Consider the following 22,545-nt stretch of genomic DNA (forward strand, 5'->3'; position numbering starts at 1 on the left):
ATTTTTTCACTTTCCTCATGTGTTACTAAACGTGGGTGGATGACTTACATGGTGAAAGTGCATAAGCAACACTGATTGAAAAAAGGAAGACTATATATGCATGAAATTTGAAATTCATATGAAATTTCATTTAAATTTGAATTTTGAAATGTATCTGAATTTTGAATTTTGAAATTTATCTGAAATTTGAAACCGAAAATCTTATCCGATTATGAGATATGAATAGTATTAACACGTAGGAACCCAAAAATCTTATCCGAAAATATTGTCCAAATTAATTATTTAAGTAAAAAAATTTGTGAAAAAAACAAAAAAATGAATAGTATTTACCCTTTGCCAGGGCAACTGCTGGAAACCAATATTGCTTTTTGCAAGGGTAGCCACTATTCACATGAATAGTGGCTGCCCTAGCCCCCCCTGCCATAGCAAGAGGCAACTGCTGGAACTTCTGTAATCATGTGAATACAAATAAGGTAAGATACAATTAATGTGGAGTGTAAGGGAACTGCTCTAGATTAGATTAGGCTATAATCTAATCTAGGCTATAATTGTGGTCGACCCACGAAAGGTGGAGTGTAATACAAATAAGGTAAGATACAATTGCTAAAGTAACGGAATTTTATTCCTAACAATGCCTGCCATTAAGTATTGAATCACTAGGAAATTTTGTTCAGCCTGATAGCCGTGATAACAATAACTATAGTGTTTATTCAATTTCAGACGAATTTGGGCACATTTCCAAGTATATGAGATTCGCCCCACATCCTGTAACCTTTGTCCCTGGGCTATCAGGTGTAATTGTAGCTTGGATCAAGCGTTTGGGTCGGAGGGTCGATGATTGCCTTCTCAAGCAAGCAGATGGCAAACTCCACACCTTCTACAACTCCAGCAAATCCAACTAACTCCACCACCTTGACACATTCATACATGGATTTCTGTTTCTGACCTCCCCTTACTTAATTCAGAGAACATCTTTCCTTTAATTTCGGAGGCGCAAAAACTCCACAAAAATTGAAAGTGTATTAAAAAAGTTATGGACTTCAAATGAAATACATATAGTAGTAGAATTTGGTGGATTTCATAGATTCCCCTTTTCAGCCAACACCCTCTCCCCCTCCCCACCATCACCCACCACCACCACAAGCACCACCAGAATCATCAGCACCACCACACAGCCACCACCACCACCACCACCACCACCCAAGTTTTTCACGAATCCATCAATAAAAGTAATAGCATAACATACAAGCATGGTGGATTTATTAGACCCCTTTTCTCGAATGTCATTTTGCTTTGCGTTTGTTATAACTTTTGCATTTCGTGAAAATTATGCCGCATGCCACCGGCATCAAAATCTTTTTTTATCGTATCTATCCAATACAAATTACAATGGGTAATAAATTAGAAAATATCAAAATATTGCATTTACCATGACAATAACTTTTTGGTCGTTCGATCAACATATAATATCCTTGACCTATCCTCCCAGTTGATTATGCTTCTCTCATGTTGAGTGTCCTCAGCAGAATGCATTTGTGGTCGGAATATGAAAGGAGGACAAACTTCGCTCACAGAGCTGTGCTCTGTGCATGTGGCTGCTTTAAGCAGATCCGTTTGCAAACTTGTAGCTCCCAAACTAATCCCATTATGTTTTTCATTTTCTGTATAATCACCAGTTCCGTAGTAAATAGACCGATAGGTTAAGGTGGTGCAATGGGTGATTGTATGGATTAAGCCTTTCAAATCTTCTTTGTATACCAGGCGCATCCCACACAGTTCAACCTCCACACCTCGTGTTCTACATGCAAATAAAGCCTGAATGAAATGACACCGATTCAAACGTTCTGGAAAGCGTACTCGTGGGACATAAATAATGAGGAGCCGATGTGACCCCATATTGTCATCCAAGGGGGCACATAACGTTAGGCGATTTATCATTTGGTCAGGACCCGCAGCATCAATAGGTGTACCCAAATGACACTCGTAGAAAATGCGAGAAAGTGGAACCCCTGGAGGCAGACTGCAGACGACATACAGAGAAAGTCCTGCCCAGTTCTCATTGTTGTGCAGATTTAGAGGAAGATCTAAGTTTATGGTGCACGCAAGCGAACTGCTATGTTCACTAAACCACTCTAATCTTTCTCGTAGACAAAAAATAAAACCATAATCATGCAGATGCGGAAGGCCCCATTGTAATCCCTACACAAACATATATATGGTACTCATGATATCAGTAATTAAGTCGTCAGTTTTTGTGTGTATGTGCGTGAGAGAAATAGAGATAGAGAGACATATGGTACCTCAAATAGTTTTTCAAGTAATAATGACACCAAGTTTATTCTCAATTCATCCACAATCCAGGTTGAAGTAGTAGTTTCCTGTTCTTGTACTTCTTCTTGTACAATTTGTACCCTTTTCCTCGAAAAAGCACTCACAATCTGGGTTGAAGTAGTAGTTTCATCCTTAGCAGAACCAGTTTCTGGTCGGAAATCTAAAGGCTTGAAAGGAGGACAAACATCTTCCACAGAGCTGTGCTCGCTGGATTTGGCTGCTACAACCAGATTCGTTAGCAAACTTGTAGCTCCCAAACTAATTCCATCATATTTCTTGGTATCTGTAAAATCACCAGTTTCGTAGTAAATAGGCCGACTCGTTAATGTGGTGCAATGGGTAATTGTTTGGATTAAGCCTATCAAATCTTGGTTGTAAACTAGATGCATCCCACACATTTCAACCTGCACACCAGGAGTTCTACATCCAAACAAAGCTTGAATGAAGTGACACTGATTCAAACGTTCTGGAAAGCATACTCGTGGTACATGAATAATGAGGAGCCGATGTGACCTGTGGGGACCAAATCTAACCTAACCCATATGCCACAACTAAAGGACGTGGGATGAGCAAACTTCCCTCCCATTAGAGGAGTGCGGAACAAGGGAGACTCAAATTGCTCGTCTAATCCCATTACCACGAAGTGGAGGACGGGACGCGCAAAGCTAAGGAAGTGGGGCTAAACCCACGAACTCGGAGTGCTATAAAAATCCAACTAGACCTCCAGCAAAGGTAGGTGAAATTGAACCGAACACTAAGAGTACGTTGCACAAACACTGACTTGAGCGTCGGAGTGACTTTTGCAGGTACTCACCCCCTTTCCATCGTTCGATTCCGGGAACGTAATCCGGAGTTCTCTTTCGATCAAGGAAGCGTGCGGACTTCAGTCAAGAACCTGTGGAGGTATTTCTTCTTGAAAGAAATCCTGCTCCAACAGTTGGCACCGTCTGTGGGAATCTCGCAAAGTTGATCATAAATATGATTGAACCTGCACAGGGAACTCCAAACACCTCCATCCCGGGGAATGCGATGTCTACTCCTCGACCTGGAAGCGCAAGGTCCAACGCCCAGGATGGGGAACCAAGCCTTGCTGTTATCCAGTTGAGGGAAATCATGAAAGAATTGTGCGAAACAAGAAAGGTAGCGGAGAAAGCTTTGGAGAAGGCGCAAAACACTGCTTGCCGTGAGGGCTCAAAAGAGGGCAAGAGGAAGTAGAGACATGAGATCTCTGAGGGAGACTCCTCTAGCAACACACACTCGAGCGTCCGTCACAGGGCCACGGCAGAAGGTCAAGACAAAGATCTCGACCCGCATAAAATGGCGAAAAGGGCGAAGGACACTGATTTGCGCAGTCAAATCGAGAAGATTATCATAGGGTACAAGCCATAAACACCCGCTGAATTGGTTTTGGAGGCGGCGAAGGGAATCTGCAAATCGCCATTCACGGAAGACATCCTGAAAGCCAAGAAGCCAGTTAAGTTCAGCCAACCCAAGTTTAAGCCATTCGAGGGCACGACTGATCCCATTGAACACATCTACCATTTCCAACAGCAAATGGTGCTCGAAGGAGATGACGAGGCCCTGTTATGTAAGTTGTTCCCCTCAAGTTTGTCGGGATCGGCCTTGATTTGGTTTAGACAATTGAAACCAAGGTCTATTGGCGGCTTCACTCAACTCTATGAGATGTTCATATCTCAGTACATTTGCAATCAAAAAAGAAGAAAGGACGTCACGATCCTATTCAGCACGAAGCAAAGTACCGGAGAAAGCCTTAAAGACTACTTGAGGCGTTTTGCGGAGGAAATGTCCACTCTTGAGGAATGTGATTCTCATACTGCTTCGCTGGTGTTTCATGAGGGGGTCATACCTGGAACAAAAATGCACAGGTCTTTAGTGAAGACCCCACCAGTGGATATGAGGGAAGTGATGGCCCGGGCGGATGGAATCATCAGACTAGAAGAAGAAGAGCTCACCCAGTCAAAACGCACCACTTCCACCATTGCGACCCCAAAGCCTCCACCGGAGCAAAAGGCGGAGACAAAGCGATATTCCTCAATACAAGAATTTGGCAATGGACTTAAGCAGAGCCGACCCTTCACCAGGCTCACGGTGAGTTTAGCCAAACTCTTTCACGAGAACAAGGGCATAGGTATATTTCGAACACCACTTGCGATCCGCGAATCCCCAGAAAAGCGCGACAGGAACAAGATGTGCGCCCATCATAATGACTTTCCCCCCTGACACAAGCCAAGTCATAGAGGTACATGAAATCCTTAAAGCTAAGGGACACACCCCATTTCAAACCGACGGCTAGAAATCCAGATATGAGAAGGTAAGAATTCGGGTTTAGTTGCATGGGGTGAAGGCCCAAGAAGAACAAGAGCATATGAAAGAGGGGATGGAGCGAGAACCTAACATGCTCTAAGTGGGCCGGCGAGAGAATTAAGGAACCCTGAGGGATACCGACACCAGTATACATATTCGACCCCAAAGGAAGAGGACCGACCCCTATATTGTCGGGAACACATCCTTTGGTGCGAGCCTTAAGTATCTCATAGTTCGGCGGGACACCACTGGATTTAGGCCAAATCTCGTGGCTCCACATGAAAAATAGCTAAAATGAAAATGGTACTTACTGGGTGGTGGCAAGAGCAAGATCCCTTCGGCGGAGTTCTCAAATGCACAGAACACTTTCCTCTCCTTTCGCGCCTGAGGCTTGAATATGAGGAACAAGAGCAAACGGTTTTGCGAGTGAATGTACCCCCATCAACCGAACTTTTATAGCGGGGCAAAGTTTGATAAAGTAATTCACAGAAGTCACGGGAAAGTTTGTCGAAAGCAAGGATAAGGCTGGATGTGGCTGGCTCAGATATTTGCTTCCGGCTCTGACAACAAAGCCTAGTATGATATGATAGCTCGAATTTATTTCTACCCAACGCATGCAAAAAGCTGCATGCACTCAGCGGATGTAGACAATAAGTAGTAGTACAAGGTACACCTACGGAGCTAAGCTTGTTCACCCCTTCACGCAAAGACTAGAGCACGGACAGCTAAAGCGCACCAAGCCAAAAAAAAAGAAAAAAAAAGTGTCGTGAACACCTTGGATTGGCGGAGAGACCAAAGGCACACGGGTTCGTAAGGACAGCTAAGGGGTATTTGGGGTCTGTATGGATAGCTGAAGCAAAAAAAAAAAAAAAAAAAAAAGTTACGAACACCTTGGATCGGCGGAGAGACTGACGGCACACAGGTCCGGAAGGAGGATATATGGGATCGGACGGATTGGCAAAAGCCCAAGGCCAAGTGGGGATGGGATCGGCCAGGAGAGAGAATATGGGATCGGATTGGCAAAAGCCCAAACTTGATGGGATCGGCCAGGAGAGAGAATGGGGGATCGGCCATGAGAGAGAATATGGGATCGGATTGGCAAAAGCCCAAACTTGATGGGATCGGCCAAGAGAGAGAATATGGGATCGGATTGGCAAAGCCCAAAATTGATGGGATCGGCCAGGAGAGAGAATGTGGGATCGGCTAGGGGAGAGAATATGGGATCGGATTGGCAAAAGCCCAAACTTGATGGGATCGGCCAGGAGAGAGAATGTGGGATCGGCCAGGAGAGAGAGTAAGAGAGAATATAGGATCGGACGGATTGGCAAAAGCCCAAGGATGGGATCGGCCAGGAGAGAGAATATGGGATCGGATTGGGATGTTTACTTAGATCATTTTTCCCTCTCCACCCGCGAAGCGCGTAGAGAGGAAAAAAGGGTGTTTGTGCCTGATAAATCACGGCCATGAGCAGGCCGAAGAAGCCCTTTATCTCGGCCCTAACACTTGTTTGCAGAGGCTGAAACGCAGCGTTTCGCCAGGGTACTTCGCCTTCTTAAAAATAAAAGAAGGAAATGCTAAGGCACGATCATCTCGGCCTCAAGCATAGACCGAGGCCGAGGCCGAACAAATTTGCGGCCAAGGCATTAAAGGCAAATCATCACGTGACAGCAGGGTCCCAGGCTTCATTTAATGAAGTAGTGCCTGTTTAATGCAGCAAAACCCATTGGCCACAAAGTAGCATTTAATGCATGAGGGAAGGTGGGAAGTGACTGAAGTCAGGATTTGGTGATGAAGATCAGAGTGATTAGACGTGGACATTCTCACAAAGATTCTGACAGCTTGAGATGTTGGTTCACCAGCTATCCAGGCAATAAATGCGTCTCCACGGCCAGAGGTTCAAAACCCACGATTGAGCGCGGCGGCCGAGATTCACCAGGATTTCTGGGGTCTCATCACCATACTTCACGATCCCAAATGTCGATTGGATTGCCCACTTGCGCTAATCAGACTCCACTATGCGTAAATTCAGCCTCGATTACTCATCCAAAGACTCTTCCTATAAATACAAGACTCGAGCTACTTTCAAAGGGTTCAAACACCAAAACAAGCCTCCCACGGAGCAACTTATTTTCTTCTGTAATGCACTTTCAATATCTTTACTTGCTTTTCTAGGAGTAGTGTTAGGCTGTAAGCAGAATCCATTCATCAATATATCATACGACCCTTGATTTTCAAGGCGCCGGAGCACCATCTCTGTTTGTTCGCTCACTCACCCCATATATCACACGACCGTCGCTCCCTGAGCAGCGCGCCGGAGCACCGCCCAAAACCCACCACCAACACCACCACTCAACGGCCTTGTAGTTCAGGCCGTGAACCTAACAGCCGAGACCAGTTCCTCTCTCGGCTACAATCGTTTGACCAAGAAGACAGATCAAACAGGCGCACCACTTATCCATCCAACACTCATCAACACATCGACGCACGGTAAACCGTGCTGGCACGCCCGCGCACAACCGCACCGCACCCAAAAGCAGGAAACCCCGTGTTAACGCACGTCCCCTCGGCCCAGAACTCTAGGCCGTGAGATTTGCGCGGCAGACAAAGGGGGGCACTGTGGGGACCAAATCTAACCTAACCCATATGCCACAACTAAAGGACGTGGGATAAGCAAACTTCCCTCCCATTAGAGGAGTGCGGAACAAGGGAGACTCAAATTGCTCGTCTGATCCCATTACCACGAAGTGAAGGACGGGACGCGCAAAGCTAGGGAAGTGGGGCTAAACCCACAAACTCGGAGTGCTATAAAAACCCAGCTAGACCTCCAGCAAAGGTAGGTGAAATTGAATCGAACACTAAGAGTACGTTGCACAAACACTGACTTGAGCGTCGGAGTGACTTTTGCAGGTACTCACCCCCTTTCCATCGTTCGATTCTGGAAACGTAATCTGGAGTTCTCTTTCGATCAAGGAAGCGTGCGGACTTCAGTGAAGAACCTGTGGAGGTATTTCTTCTTGAAAGAAATCCTGCTCCAACATGACCCCACCTTGTCATCCCAGGGAAAGACTAACATTAGGTGATGCAACAGTTGGGCAAAGCCCTTAGCTTCCGTAGGTGTATACAAATGACACTCATAGAAAGTGCGAGAAAGTGGAACACCTGTAGGCAGAGTGTAGACAACATATAGAGAAATTCCTGCCCAGTTCTCATCGTTGTGCAGATTTGGAGGAAGTGGTAAGTTTACTGTGCACGCAGGCACAATGCTTTGTTCACTAAACCACTCTAATCTTTCGCTTAAACAAAAAATAAAACCATAATCATAGAGATGTGGAAGGCCCCGCTGTAATCCCTACACAAACATATATATGGTACTCATTATATCAGTAATTAAGTCGTCAGTCTTTTGTGTGTTTGTGTGTGTGTGTGTGTGTGTGTGAGAGAGAGAGAGAGAGGGTACCTCAAATAGTTTTTCAAGCAATGACATCACGCTTCTTCTCAATTGACCTACAATCCACATTTCTTGTTCTTGTATTGTACTTGTTCTTGTTCAATCTGATACCCGTGATAGGAAAATTCATGGTGTTCATTCAATTTCTGGACAAATTCGGGCACATTTTCCAAGAATATCATACTCGCCCCACACGCTGTGACCTTTTCTCCGGGGCTATCTGGTGTAACTGAAGCTCGGATGAAGCGTTTATTCGAACTTTCCACAAAGCCACTTCGTGGTATATAGCACCAATGTATAAATGGTCCAGCTAAATCGCAATCACGACAATTAACCACTACGGGACGTTCATGAGGATCTTCAGTTGTATTGAGTTCAATACGGTGATTGCGATTGAACTGTACTCCAAATTCCTCATCAAGTTGTGGTACATCTTCCACATTATCGTGCCTGTGGGTTGCTACACAAACAAAACACAGAGCAAGTCCCATCCATGTCCTCTTACCATCTAAATCAAGAGGTAGCGAGATTGTTATGGTGGATTCATTACTACGACGGCTCAACCATGCTGGAATATTGTTTGATCGATGACCACGTTCCAACTTAATACCTCGATTAATTTCAACCTGCATAATAGAGGCGAAAGAAAGGTAATAATAAATAAATAAATAAGTTAGTTAATTAGAAATATGGTTAGATAGTGAGAGGGAGAAGTGAATGAAAAATAATTAAAAAACGAAGTTGACTAGATAGAGAGAAGACCTCAAAGAATCTTTGATAGAATGGCCACAAAAGATGTTCATCCGGTAACCAAATTGCCTGAGCTTTGTCATTATCATTTAGGCAATTTATGTAACTAAATCCTTCAGCAGCGGAAGCCCACACCGTTAATGTATTTGAGTGTGTTCCCTGCAGGAGAGGACAATTTTGTACAGCTACACCTCTTATACTAGATGGAAATTTTGGCAACGATTGAAGCTTGCTACAACCATTCAGTACAAGTTCTCCAAGCTGAGAAAGTTGAGAGATGCTTTTAGGTACTTGGCTTATAGCAGTCCCGCTAGCATCAAGCTCCGTTAAACATTTGAAACTCCCCAAGTTCTCTGGTAACTCATTAAGATTCGAACACCCTGAGAGGTTGAGAAATTGAAGTGATGTCAAACTAGTACAAATGGCGTCCGGAAGACGCAAAAGGTTTTTGCAGTCTTTGAGATTGAAGAGGGTAAGGCTGGTCAAATGCTTGATTGAAGTTGGTTACTCATGTATAGCTGTCCCGCTTGCATAAAGCTCCTGTAAGAATTCTAAACTCCCCAAGTTTTCTGGCAACTCGTCAAGATTGGAACACCCTGAGAGGTTGACAATTTTCAGTGATGTCAAACTAGTACAAATGACGTCTGGCAGACCCAAAAGGTTCTTGCAGTCTCTGAGATTGAGCAGACTAAGGCCAGTCAAATGCTTGATTGATGTTGGTAGCTCCTCTATAGCTGTTCCATCTAAATGAAGTTCCCTTAATTGTTTCATGTCTTCCCCAATCTCTGGAAGCTTACCGAGTTTGGAACATCCCGAAAGAATGAAATTTGTGAGAGATTTCAAGTTGATACTGACGGGAACCTCAGGCAAGCTTGTACAACCTTTCAGGATTAGCTGCTCAAGGTTTGGGACTTTGTTAAAGTCAGGGGCCTTGATGAACTTTTCACAATCACTAAGGTTGAGTATCACCAACTTTTTCAAAGGCTGTAAAGAAATTTATAAACCCAAAGTAAAAACCTGTAATGATACTTGATATATTTTTGTTTATCCTTGGCCTCTTGTCATATGTTATTTTAGCTTGGCAAACATATATTGTAAGATCCCACATCGACCAACAGAGATGGGGTGATGTGCCTTATATGTACATGCCCGTCTCCAAATAGCACGAGGCCTTTTGGGAGCTCACTGGGTTCGGAGTCATGAGAACTCCGAAGTTAAGCGAGTTGGGGGCCAGAGCAATCCCAGGATGGGTGTGACCCATTGGGAAGTTGTCGTGAGCTCCCAAAAACAAAACCGTGAGGGCAGAGAGGGGGGCCCAAAGCGGACAATATCGTGCTACGGCAGAGCCGATCCCGGGATGTGACAATTTGGTATCAGAGCCACTCTGTCGTGTAGTGCGAGTGTGCCGACGAGGACGTCGGGCCCTTAAGAGGGGTGGATTGTAAGATCCCACATCGACCAACGGAGAGGGGGTGATGTGCCTTATATGTACATGCTCGTCTCCAAATAGCACGAGGCCTTTTGGGAGCTCACTGGCTTCGGAGTCATGAGAACTCCAAAGTTAAGCGAGTTGGGGGCCAGAGCAATCCCAGGATGGGTGACCCACTGGGAAGTTGTCATGAGCTCCCAAAAACAAAACCGTGAGGGCAGAGAGGGGGGCCCAAAGCGGACAATATCGTGCTATGGCAGAGCCAATCCCGGGATGTGACATATATGCTATAAAAAGATTTATAACTGAAACGACAAACATGTTATAAAAGCAGCAGCCTTACCTAAAACCTCAATTCAAGTATGTGTTTAACTACAAGTCAATGCAATTTTCATGATCAGTTAGGTAGATGTGTGATAGTCCTCGTACTGTGTCGCTCTTTGTATGCCTTTGGTTTTATAAATAAATTCTCTTTCTAAAACAAACAAACAAACATGGTAAATAAGATCTTTTGAGGGATTTAGTTTGCCATTTAGTTAACTGGGGATGCTAAAGGACGTGAACCCGTGGGGTGCTAAGAACAATCGCCCACACACTTGTAGATGAATGTTAACTGTTGATGCATGTGAATACGGCTGACAATAGTCTACATGCATCAACAGCTGACAGTCACCCAATGCTTATCATAATTCACGTGTGAACATTAACAACAGTATAGATCACCAATTATGATTCATTCAACCTAACTTGAGACAGCAGTAAAAGAATGGTGCTCTCTTGTTTTTCGTTACATATGTGTGGTTATCTCAATCATCCCAAAACGAGAAATGGCAATGGCAGATCAGTAATATCATCTCCTCATAAGAGTTTCCTCTTTGCCCTTCCGGTGAGCTTGTAAGATATGCTCGACAATAATGTTTGGAAGAGAAGGAATATATGCGGAAACATATTTTTTATGCACACAAAAAAAAAAAAAAAAAAAAAACTACTATCACACATCTACCTAACTGATCATGAAAATTGCATTGACTTGTAGTTAAACACATACTTGAATTGAGGTTTTAGGTAAGGCTGCTGCTTTTATAACATGTTTGTCGTTTCAGTTATAAATCTTTTTATAGCATATATGTTTGCCAATGGGTTTTGGGTTTTTTTTTATGTGGTTTTGGGAACCCATTGGGTAACTGATCATGTCAAGAAAGCAAGCTTGTAAGAAATCATCTCCTCTTAAGTGTTTTGGGTTTTTTTTATGTGGTTTTGGGATTGGACTTATTTTAAGAAATCAATGGCAATTTTGTAATTTATAAGAAGTTAAAAACTTCTGTTATGTTGTAAATGAGTTTTTTGTGTGTTTCTAAAGTCCATTTTATATAGGGTGTTTTTATAATTTGGGCCCTTATATTGGGTATAATAGTGAATCTCCATAATAACATATATTATTATTATTATTATAATATACCCATATATTTTATATTATAATTATGTTATGCATATGTTTATATATGTATATTATAATAATATATACACATATACTATAATATACATATATATATACATGTATATACACATATTATACATACTAGCCCCTTGGCACATGCTCACGCATGTGCCAATTGGTTTTCTTTTTTATTTTTTATTTTATTTTTAGAATTAAGAAAAGATAATATGGGTAGTTATGTTCCATAAAAGTAAGACCTATTATCTGATTTTGTTTTTAATTTTAATTTTTTAATATAAAAAATATGTGAATTTACCAAATTATCTTCATTTAATTAATAATTTCAATTCTTAATGTTTGAATTAACCAAGAGCATTTTCTGGTATTTTGAATGTTTCACTATTCTCTGCCTTTTACTTTATATATATAGATTACATATATATTATAAAATATATCACATATATAATATACATATGTATATACACATGTATTATTATAATATACCCATATGTATTATATATTATAATATACATATATACATGTTGTATGCACATATATTATTATTATTATTATTGTAATATACCCATATATATATGATCGGGACTGATATATATTATATTATAATATACAAATATACACATATACTATAATATATACATATAGACACGTATATACAAATATATTACATATATTATATAATACTAGCCTCTCTGCACACGCTTCCGCGCCTGCGAGAGGCTTTTTTAAGAAAATTTTAAATTTATTTTAGAATTAAAAAAGATAATGGGTAGTTGTGTTCCATAAAATTAGGATCTATAATCTGATTTTCTTTTAATTTTAATTTTTTAATATAAAAAAGTGTGAATTTACCATATTATTCTCATTTAATTAATAATTTCAATTCTTAATGTTTGCATTAACCAAGGGCATTTTTTGGTATTTTGAATGTTTCACCATTCTCTACCTTTTGCTTTATATATATAGATATCATACATATATTATACATATGTATATACACGTATATTATTATTATAATATACCAATATATACTAGCCTCTTCACAAGCGCAGATAAGTGTTATCCAATTTTGACCAACCCAAGACAGTCCCTAAGCGTAGTCCCTAACGTTATGTACATACGTACCAGCGTGACAGCTTTGATTATGGTGCTTGTGAGATCAATTTGGAGTTCACCAGACTCCTGGAGTTGTAGAAGCACATCAACTAGATCTTCTTCTTCTTCTTCCTGATGGCATGATTCTTTGGTATTTTTGTTGCTTAATGATGCAAAGGCGGCCTTTCTTTTCTCTCTATGGTCATTGATGACTTCCTCTAGAATCCTGTCCATCTTTTGGTGTATTTTCTCCCAGGCAGGCTTCAAACCAGTGACATAACGGAGGAACTTAAGCGAAGGGAAGAGATCAGGCAAATCAAAGCCCGCCACGAACTTTCCCATTTCCCCCACCAATGATATAAATTCTTGTTGATGTTTGCATTTTTTTCCCCAAGGCTGCACAGGCAGGAATGCAATTCTGCATGTTGAAGATCAAGTCGCTAAGATTGACAGGCTGACCCTCAGATAAGGAGATTGACTGAACTAGCCTCGATGCCTCTTCGTTTCTTATTGATGCAAAAGACCGCACCCGTTTCGCGCTGAGGAGCTCAAGCATGCAAACCTTTCTCATTTCTCTCCAGTGATCATTATCAGGACCAAAGATTGTAAGTCTAAATAGATATAACATGTAAAACACTAACCTGTATCAGACATGTTGAACAAGATGAAGATCAAAAACTGAACTTGAGAAAACAGAGACTTTCTCCTAGAAACCGAGAACTCTTGCAGTAGTAATTCTAATGGGTGAATATCTGTATGCTTTGTTGTTGTGTGTCTCGGCTCTAGAAGGAGCCTCCTATTTATATGCATATCTCTAGGAGTTTTGCCCATCAAGAACCTCCTAGAGATAACCTTAATGCTTATAGGATTAGGTAATCTTAATCCTTATCAAAGTAGGAATCCTTAAGCCTGTGTATATCTAGAACACTTATTTTAGGCTGCCATATCTGATAGGAATAGACTTTCTGATAAACCATGAGTTCTTAGGAAACCTTATTCGATTAGAAGATCACTTCTGTGGTTTAAGACAGTAAACCATCTTACAAAGATGAGACCTGCACAATTGTAGGAAAAGATTGCAGCAGCGATAAGCGCTGGCCGTTCGGAGAAAGCGGCCTTGTTTATCTTCAACACCTCTTCAGCTAACTGTGGTGATGAAATGACTATGGTTGATACTTGTCCCAGTTTGAGGTGCATGATAGGCCCATACTTCTTGGCCAAGTCTGTCAGGCAATGATGTGGTAAAGAGCCAGCCAACTGGTGCAAGTTTCCAATCAGAAGTAGCTTCCATGGCCCAGGAGGCAACCTAAGATCAATTGGACAAGTATGGCTTCTAAATCTCTTCCAGTATATAGCAAGGACAACAAGGAGCACCAGAGAAGTGAAGAGAGGAAGGGAAGGACTTCGGATAATTTGGAGCATGATCTGTGACACCAATGAAGAAGCTCTTGTCATTATAATCAAAAGCAAAGGAACTGCAAAACTTAGTTCTTGAAATTGAAACCAAGGGGATGCTTCCTTAATAATTCATACCAATGATCGTTGCCAGATATGGATATTTAATTCAAGTATGTGTTTAACTACAAGTCAATGCAATTTTCATGATCAGTTAGGTAGATGTGTGATAGTAGTTTTTTTTTTTTGTGTGCATAAATAAATGTTAAACACATCAGCTACCCCAAGGCTTCCTTTAATAACCATTATTATCATGAACAGCCAAATTCAAACATTCCAAGCAATCATTACAATCATAATTTGTGTGGGGAGGCATCTCACAAAATATAAATAATAAAAAATTCAAACTCAAGACATACCAAAACATCAAAAATAAAATTGTCTAGTCATTACAATCATAATTTTGACAAACAAAAAAAAATCATTACAATTCATAATTGTCCTTGACAAGTTTTCATATTTTGAAATCGTTACATAACAACCATGTCATCTATACTATTAAAAATATTTTTCTCAAAATATGCAACCAAGCAATCATTCATCTATGAATTAACTTAATTTTAAAACTTGATATTATAATATTGAATTTGAGAGAAAAACTCACAAACAATGAGAAAGTTTGCACCCACCAAAAAATGGATTAAAATCTTGCTTTTTAGCAATTTGTGTACAAATGTAATATTTGTGTTAAAAGGTAATAGAATAATAATATTACCATAGTGGCGTCACGTCGTAGAAGACAGGCAACATCAGCCTGGACTTGGTGTTTGCTGCACTTTCAACACCATGTGGACGTTGCATAGTTTTTTGAAAGAACGACGACTGAAATTTGCGATTCTTCAATTGCTTTCAAGAGTGCCGTTGAAATGGGTTCTCCACTGTCGAGTTGTTCATCATCTCTGAAAGTGTGGATTCTATTCTGAATTAAGGTGTTGTACAAATAGTCAGTAAAACCTTTACGAGTGTCCAGACCTCTAAAACTCAGGAACACCTCATATTTCGGTGGAGGGGCCGAAGGAGGAGGCAAAGCCGAGGAGGTTTAGGTGGTCATGGGATCAGCCACTGCAGAGACTAGATCAGTAGCCAACCTGTTAGCTGGTAATGGAAGCTTTGGCAAGATGTTACTTAAAAGTGTTTGCAAAACCAACTAGCTTGGTAGCTAAATAATCCGCAGCTCAACCTAATTAATTAGGGCCAGTTTGGCGCTGTGCTGTGAAAATAATCGCTGTCAGAATTGCTGTGAGAGAAATCAGCTGTGAGAGAACACAGTTTGGCGTTTGGTAAACTTTTTGTTAAAAGTGTTGTTTGTATGGATTCCCGTATAATCAAAAAATAATTGCTGCATAATCATTAAATCCAGCGCCTCTTTGAAACTAATTCCTGTATAATCAGAAAATGAAAGCACCTTATTAGCTGCTTTCCCAAATAGCTTTCTCTCACAGCAATTTTTAACAATAAGTGATTTTCTCATAGTTTACCAAACAGGTTGGGCTTCCCAAAATTTTTTAAAAATCACTTATCACCCCAAATAAGCAATACCAAACAGGCACTTAGGCCTAGTTTGGGATTGCTGTCACTTTTAAAAAAAGTTGCTTCTGCTGTGCTTTGAAAATAATTAGCTGTAAAGTAAAGCAGCTCCATGTTTGGTAAACAATATTTTTAAAGTGCTGTTAGTACAAAAAGCAGTGTAAAAGCGTTTGGTAAATTTTAATATAAAATTGTTGTAACTGTGAATAATGACTAAAATAGACATGATGTTAAAAGTGTTATATATTAATCATGTGGTGGTAGTTGTAGTGATGGAATGGAGGTGGTGGTGGTGATGAAGGTGGAGTTGGTGGTGGTGGGGATGGTGGTTGTGGAGGTGGTGGTGGTGGTGGTGGTGGTGGCAGTGGCAACATGGTGGTAGTTGTAGTGATGGAGTGGAGGTGGTGGTGGTAATGAAGGTGGAGTTGGTGGTGGAGGGGATGGTGGTTGTGGAGGAGGAGGAGGTGGTGGTGGAGGTGATGGATGAGGTGGTGGTGGCGGAGGATGTGGTGGTGGTGGTGATGTTGGTTGTGGAGGTGGTGGTGGATTTGGAGGTTTTGGAGGAGGTGGTGGTTGTGGAGGTGGAGGTGGAGGTGAAGGAGGAGGTGGTGGTGGAGGTGGTGGTTGTGGTGGTGGTGGTGGAGGATGAGGAGGAAGAGGATGTGGTGGTGGTGGTTGTGGAGGTAGTGAATGTGGTGGTGCAAGTGGTGGAGTTGGATGTGAAAGTGGGGGTGGTGTCATTTTTTAAAATGAATGATGGTATTTTGGGAATTAAAAAAATTTATTAAATGTTCATATATGCTTCTTTTGAAAGCAGCTTTGAAAAGCAACCCAGAGTCTGCTTTTAAAAGCTGCTGTCAAAAGGCCATTGCTTTTAAAATAATCGGGATATTTTCTTTTTACCAAACATCTTAAACTGCTTAACTTTAAAGTGAAGCAGGTTTTTGGCCAAAAAAAGCAATCCCAAACGGGGCCTTAGTCTAGCCAGTTTGGCATTGCTGTGCTGTTAAAATACTGTGAGAGAAATCAGTTGTAGGAGAATGCAGTTTGGCGTTTGGTAAATTTTTTGTTAAAAGTGTTGTTGGTACTGATTCCCGCATAATCATTAAACCCAACGACTCTTCGAAATTGATTCTCGCATAATCAGAAAATGAAAGCACCTCATTAGCTGTTTTTCCTTAAAGCTTTCTCTCACAATAATTTTTAACAATAAGTTATTTTCTTATAGTTTACCAAACGAGCTGTGCTTCCCAAAAAAAAATTAAAATCAATCATCACCTCAAAGAGCAGGATGCTTCAGTCATCTTATATTAAGGGTAGTGGATTGCAGAAGGAACCTGACAACGATTTGTTTATTTTTATATGAACTTGTTTGATTTTCTCTTGTAAATGGAATCTTTTACTCTTGTTTTATAACCACTTTTTTTACTTTCAAGTATAAAAAGATAGTGTGGAACATGAGCTCATACATTATTTATTAAACACAGATCTAGAAGAGTTGAATCTTTTAGCACGACTTGAAGATAAATGGTGTACACTATATTAAATTTATACTGACAGTGATTATTTTTAGCTTCGATAATAACCAGCTGAACTGAATCAGAAGCCTCTCTGCGTCCAGAAAAACAACACCTGGTATAACCAGAATACAAAAACCCCAGAGCCATAGGCCATGTAATCGTGGAAACCAAATGATAATTCATACCTGAGAAAAACCCAATTTCGCTCCTTGTCCTTGGAAGAGAGCATATATGACTACAATGTAAATCATATTTCAAAATTAAACATGAAATTCAAACATTATATGACAAAATGACATTTCATTATGGTGGAAACCCAGATAGGGAGGAAATCTTTTGTTAGGCCTCTCTCTCAAAGAAAAAGGAAAACACAAGATCAAATTTTCGTTCTGTTGTTAGTCCTACTATACACAGCTTGAAACTCTTGAAGGTATTTCAAAAAAATAACGAGTTTTTCGATATAGCTGGATTCTATGGCTCCTCTTCTTCCTCAAGTGGCCCATTACAACCAAATGGGGGCGGAGGTGGATCAACACTCAATGTACCCTCCAACACCTTAACCACCTCTCTCATTGAAGGTCTTCGGCGTTCATCAATTTGGAGACACCAAAATGCAATTCTTAAAGAACGTTCCAGCTCTTGCAGATTAAACCCACCACTTATTCTTTTATCTACCACATTCTCTGGACGCCCTTCCATCCACTCTTTGTATGCCCACTCACAAAGGTCCCCAACTCCTCTGCACCCACTTACCAATACCAACACCATCTTGCCAAAGTCCTCTACATCTCTCTCTGCAGAAGAGCACGATGCCTCGCTGACTACTTTCCCGAGTCCAAATTCAGTCACCTTGGCCTCTAAGTTTTCCTCCAATACCACATTCTCGCATTTCAAGTTTCCATGGCTCATAAATTCCCTACAGCTTGTGTGTAGATAACAAATGGCCCTTGCCACACTTAAACATATATCAAATCTCTTTCCCCAAGTCAGCTTCTTACACAATTTAAGATCTTCTATATATTTCTCCACAGAACCATTCTTGGCATATTCATAGACTAGAAATCTGTGATCTAACTCACAACAGTAGCCCTGCAGTTTCACAAGGTTTTTGTGATGAATGCTTCCTATCTTTGAAACTGCACTCCGGTATTTTCTTTCTTCTATGGTTATATTCAGATCTTTGATTGCAACTGGCTTTTTATTTGGAAGAACGCCTTTGAACATCTTTGGCCCAATCTGATGCTTAAAGTTCTCTGTAAGCTCCTCAATTTCAGAGAAGGATAACACAATCAAACCATTTGAGTTGGGGCTGGTATAAGCAAAAGCGGCTTTCTTTCTATCCAAATTTCTTCTTCTGAAGAACCAGAAACCAAGTGCCAACTGAACTAAAACAAAGACAACGAACATTCCTGAGGCTACTCCAATTACACAAGGGAAACAAAACTTATGAGACTGCTCGAGTGGAGAAGGGGAGGTCGTCACATGATTGGGATTTACAGCTAATGGATATGCACACATCTTCACAAAAGATACTGAACTTAGTGAAGGGTCTGAATAGCCAGTAACATACTGTGTTCTCTTCATTAAGCACCGTGCAGTTCCATCATTTGAGAAGGTTGCAGCTGTACAAGATGGGTCATTCAGGCACAAACTCTTACATTCCTGTAAACTAACTTCGGCAACTAAATCATCAGTTGGTGGATACATTCCATACAAGAAAGTATGCATATATTTAAGCATGTCAGAACCAGAATCACACGGATGATTTGGAATCAAACATCTGGAAATGGATTCATTTGTATGCTTAAACGGGCATTCGCAATCAGGGGACCCAGATTCAGTAAAGACACAGATGCCATGTTGGCCACAGGTTGCAAAGACATTGCACTGGTTCTCAACAGCCTGCCAGACTGATCTCCATGACTTTGAAGGCTCTACCCATGAGTATAACCGGAGATTACCATCAACATCTAGCCTAAGAAACCTGTAACTTACAGAGTCATTGTGATCTTCTCCAAACAGTGACCAAACAGGTTTCAAGTTTTGGTCGCGGAGTTGTAGGGCTCCATCAGAGGTGAGGAAAGCACTGAGGTTCGAACTAGAAGGGCTTCCACTTGTCCAATAGATGACATGACTTTCCCATCGCAGTTGCAACTGACCAGAAGCATCCATGAAAAGAGTGTAGTAACTGGACACAGAATTCTTGCTTGCAGCTCGGAGTGTTTTAAACATAGAGAAATTCTGTCCAGGAAGAAGTGTGTCAGAAGGTGTATCAAAACTTTGCCAAACAATATGTTTCTCTTTATTCAATAGGACAAGATTTCCATTGTCATACAGAGCAGCTGAAACAACAGATAACTGCCTTGTTTTACTGCTCCATATCACTCCCTTCAAGGAATCGAATAAAATTAGTTCACCATCCTGGGTCAGTTGGACATAAGAATTGTTACCAAGAATAAGATCAGCTCCAGCAATCCACACCACAATTTGTTTATCAAGCGGAATAGACTTCAAATTGGAACGGATCCCAACACTATAGTTTGGCTCATCTGGACTGTTAAAAATTCCAAATGCAAAATCACCATTTGGAGAGACCCACATGTCTTTATCAACTATAGAAAGTTTTGAATCCAAGGGAATCTCTGAAGCGCCAAGAGAATGTAGCAGGAACCCAGCAAAGATACATAGCAAGAAACACAATTTGAGGAGATGTCTGTCCTGTTCAGGCATATCTGAATATGCTTATAGATCCTACAAAAAACAATAAATGAGTACTATGCCTTTGAATCAAAGTGGGAAAAGATATATGAACATTTTCCTTTGAGTAATTTGCTGTAAAGGACACAAGTATATATGGAGATTACAATAAACTATATTAGGCTATAATCTAATCTAGGCTATAATTGTGGTCGACCCACGAAAGGTGGAGTGTAATACAAATACGGTAAGATACAATTGCTAAAGTAACGGAATTTTATTCCTAACAATGCCTGCCATTAAGCACTGAATCACTAGGAAATTTAAGAGTAGAAATATAGAAGCATGTGAAGGAAAAAAAGGTTGGCTAGTTCCAACCTTTTCAAGACTAAGCCCACTGCAAAGTTAAAATGGCAGGAATAAAGACAACTCAGAGACAGAGAAAGAAAAAGAAAATCGTAGGCATTGGATAGATTTCAGCGTTTCTAGGCCAAATGAAGATTGAAGTTCAAAACTTTCTATCATAAACTCAAAGAAAAAACAACCAAAATGAATTTCCTGCAATTCAAGAAAGAACAGAATATTCAGAATTCAGTACCTGAAAAGACAGTCTAAATCCCAGAAATTCAACAAGCCGGTGTGGATTGCCACCATGACCATCTCAGAAACATCCCATGATTATTTCTAAGGGCCATAAGAAGACTGACATGTGAGCAGTCAATATTTGTAGAATCAAACAGAGATTGACTAAGTGATTGAAGCTGGAGAACGTAAGTGACAAAAAATGAGCTGTAAAGGAGTAAAAAAATTGGAATTTTAGGGGATTATAAAGTGGGCGTTGAATTGATTCCTGGATATAAATGGGACCCAAATTAGGCAAAGCAATCACTTTCAGGGCTTAAAAGGTTTAAGACTCTGGACAATGATGCTGCAGATACATCATCTCTGAATATTAAAAAGATGATAAATGTAGGAAATCTACAAAATCACAAACTACGCAAGAAATTGAGAAATCTGCCCCAAAAAAGTACAAGAAATTGAGAAAACACCATTTCTGGAACAAGCTTCTTCTATGGATTAAAACCATAGATTGGCAGCAACTAAAACAAATATGAAATGGATTTGTTTCTCACTTATACTATGACTGAGTGAAATTTGGAAAAGAAAAAAAATGAAACTTTAAACATTTACTAACCAGCTTATCTCCAAGTAGAATCATTCCAAGATGACTGCCTCCTAAAAAAATTCAAAATTCTGCTTGAAGAAGGATTTTACTTATTTTCCTGGAAAGCTTTTCAAGGGCTACTTTTCCTTAGAGGACCCGAAGACAGAAACTTGAACACTGAAAACAGACAATGGGTTTCTTCTTGGACAGTTGAAGAAACGAAAACCAGGGGCCAAAAGCTGTGTGGATAAGAGAGAACAAGTGGGACAGACTGAGAGTAGGCAATGGGTTGAAACGGAGAAGGATTGGGATGAAGCTGCTTAAACTGAAAACATTCTACTGAAGAAAAGTGAGAAAGTGGAAGGTGGGGGGGTTGATGTAGCCGGAGATGGTGACAAATAGTAGCTGGAGAAGAGGCAGAGTAACCATGTTGGTAAAGAAAGACTGAAGAGAATTGTATGGTAGTGAGTGAAAGCAAAGATTTTGGCTTACTAAAAGGGTTTTCAGGATTAATTGTTTCTTTTTCTTTTTTTACAAAGTAAACAAACATTTACGCACGGCCGAAAAAAAAAGTAAAAAGTTACACATACTTTACTTGGCTTCATTCAAATAAAGAATATTCCCAAACAATTAATAAAGAATATGTTAACCAGTGAAAATTCAGTAGTCAACGTAAGGACTTTGACTACCTACTATTAGTGGGATGTGAAGATTAAGACGGCTCGAGTGACGACAGAAAGGAAGCACACTAGAAGGATTGGAAAAGTATTCTCTGATTGATATTAGCAAATAAGTTTACGAGTGTATTCCACATGAATTGAGCTATGTTTCTATTAAGGAGCCGGTGCCCTTTTACCTTCTATTTATATAGGTACATGGGATATTTCTAGAGTTGTCTAGAGTGGCTCGGCTTATTGAGCCAATCACGTCAGTTCTAACCGCCTGTTATACCTGAATTGAGGACCAATAGGATGCCGTTACTTAGCCGTTATGAGTACCTTATGTTGTTTTATAGGGGCAATGCACAGAGTAGCCTCTAACTCCTGTCACATCACATTAGTCCTGATCGCTCGTTGTGTCTGAGCTGAGGACCAATGCGATGCTGTCACTTAGCAGTTATGAGTACCTGATGATGTTTATAGTGGCAATGCACATAGTAGCCTCTAACTCATGTTACATCACGCATAGGAGTGAATAGCCATCTTATATGTGGAATCGGAGGTAATAGAGGCGACGGCTCCGAAGGGTTATGTACTCCTTCTTTAAGGCGGGTCTTATCATCGACATGGCTCTCCCATGGCCAAGCGTAGGATAAGTATTCGTTCTCGATTAAGTTCTCAAGCTAAG

The 22,545-nt window shown here is 40.6% G+C and overlaps 1 protein-coding gene and 2 pseudogenes across 3 annotated transcripts; all 3 read right to left on the reverse strand.

Annotated features, from left to right (window-relative positions):
* Positions 1-1,425: 1,425 nt before the first annotated feature.
* LOC148293220 (uncharacterized) lies at positions 1,426-9,962 on the reverse strand (annotated as a pseudogene).
* Positions 9,963-12,791: 2,829 nt separating this feature from the next.
* Positions 12,792-14,289, reverse strand: LOC110771503 (melianol synthase CYP71BQ5 pseudogene; annotated as a pseudogene).
* A 3,279-nt stretch (positions 14,290-17,568) lies between these two features.
* Positions 17,569-21,712, reverse strand: LOC110771509 (curculin-like (mannose-binding) lectin family protein / PAN domain-containing protein). Of its 3 annotated transcripts, XM_021975818.2 has the most exons (3): positions 21,229-21,712; positions 20,632-20,717; positions 17,569-20,087 (listed from the first exon to the last, which is right to left on the reverse strand). In XM_021975818.2, the coding sequence occupies exon 3, from the start codon at positions 20,064-20,066 to the stop codon at positions 17,808-17,810; it is 2,259 nt and encodes a 752-aa protein (XP_021831510.1). In that variant the 5' UTR covers positions 20,067-20,087; positions 20,632-20,717; positions 21,229-21,712; the 3' UTR covers positions 17,569-17,807. The 3 variants fall into 3 exon arrangements, with proteins under 3 accessions (XP_021831510.1, XP_021831511.1, XP_088100972.1); XM_021975819.2 differs by lacking the exon at positions 20,632-20,717; XM_088244846.1 differs by lacking the exon at positions 21,229-21,712 and having other exon boundaries at positions 20,632-21,222.
* Between the last annotated feature and the right edge of the window lie 833 nt (positions 21,713-22,545).

The sequence above is a fragment of the Prunus avium genome, chromosome 7 (assembly GCF_965620075.1).
Source record: "Prunus avium chromosome 7, drPruAviu1.hap1.1, whole genome shotgun sequence".
NCBI classification, from domain to species: Eukaryota; Viridiplantae; Streptophyta; class Magnoliopsida; order Rosales; family Rosaceae; genus Prunus; species Prunus avium.

Excerpts from the sequence above, each read along its gene's own strand:
- LOC110771509 (XM_021975819.2), bottom strand. The coding sequence starts at position 20,066 with ATGCCTGAACAGGACAGACATCTCCTCAAATTGTGTTTCTTGCTATGT.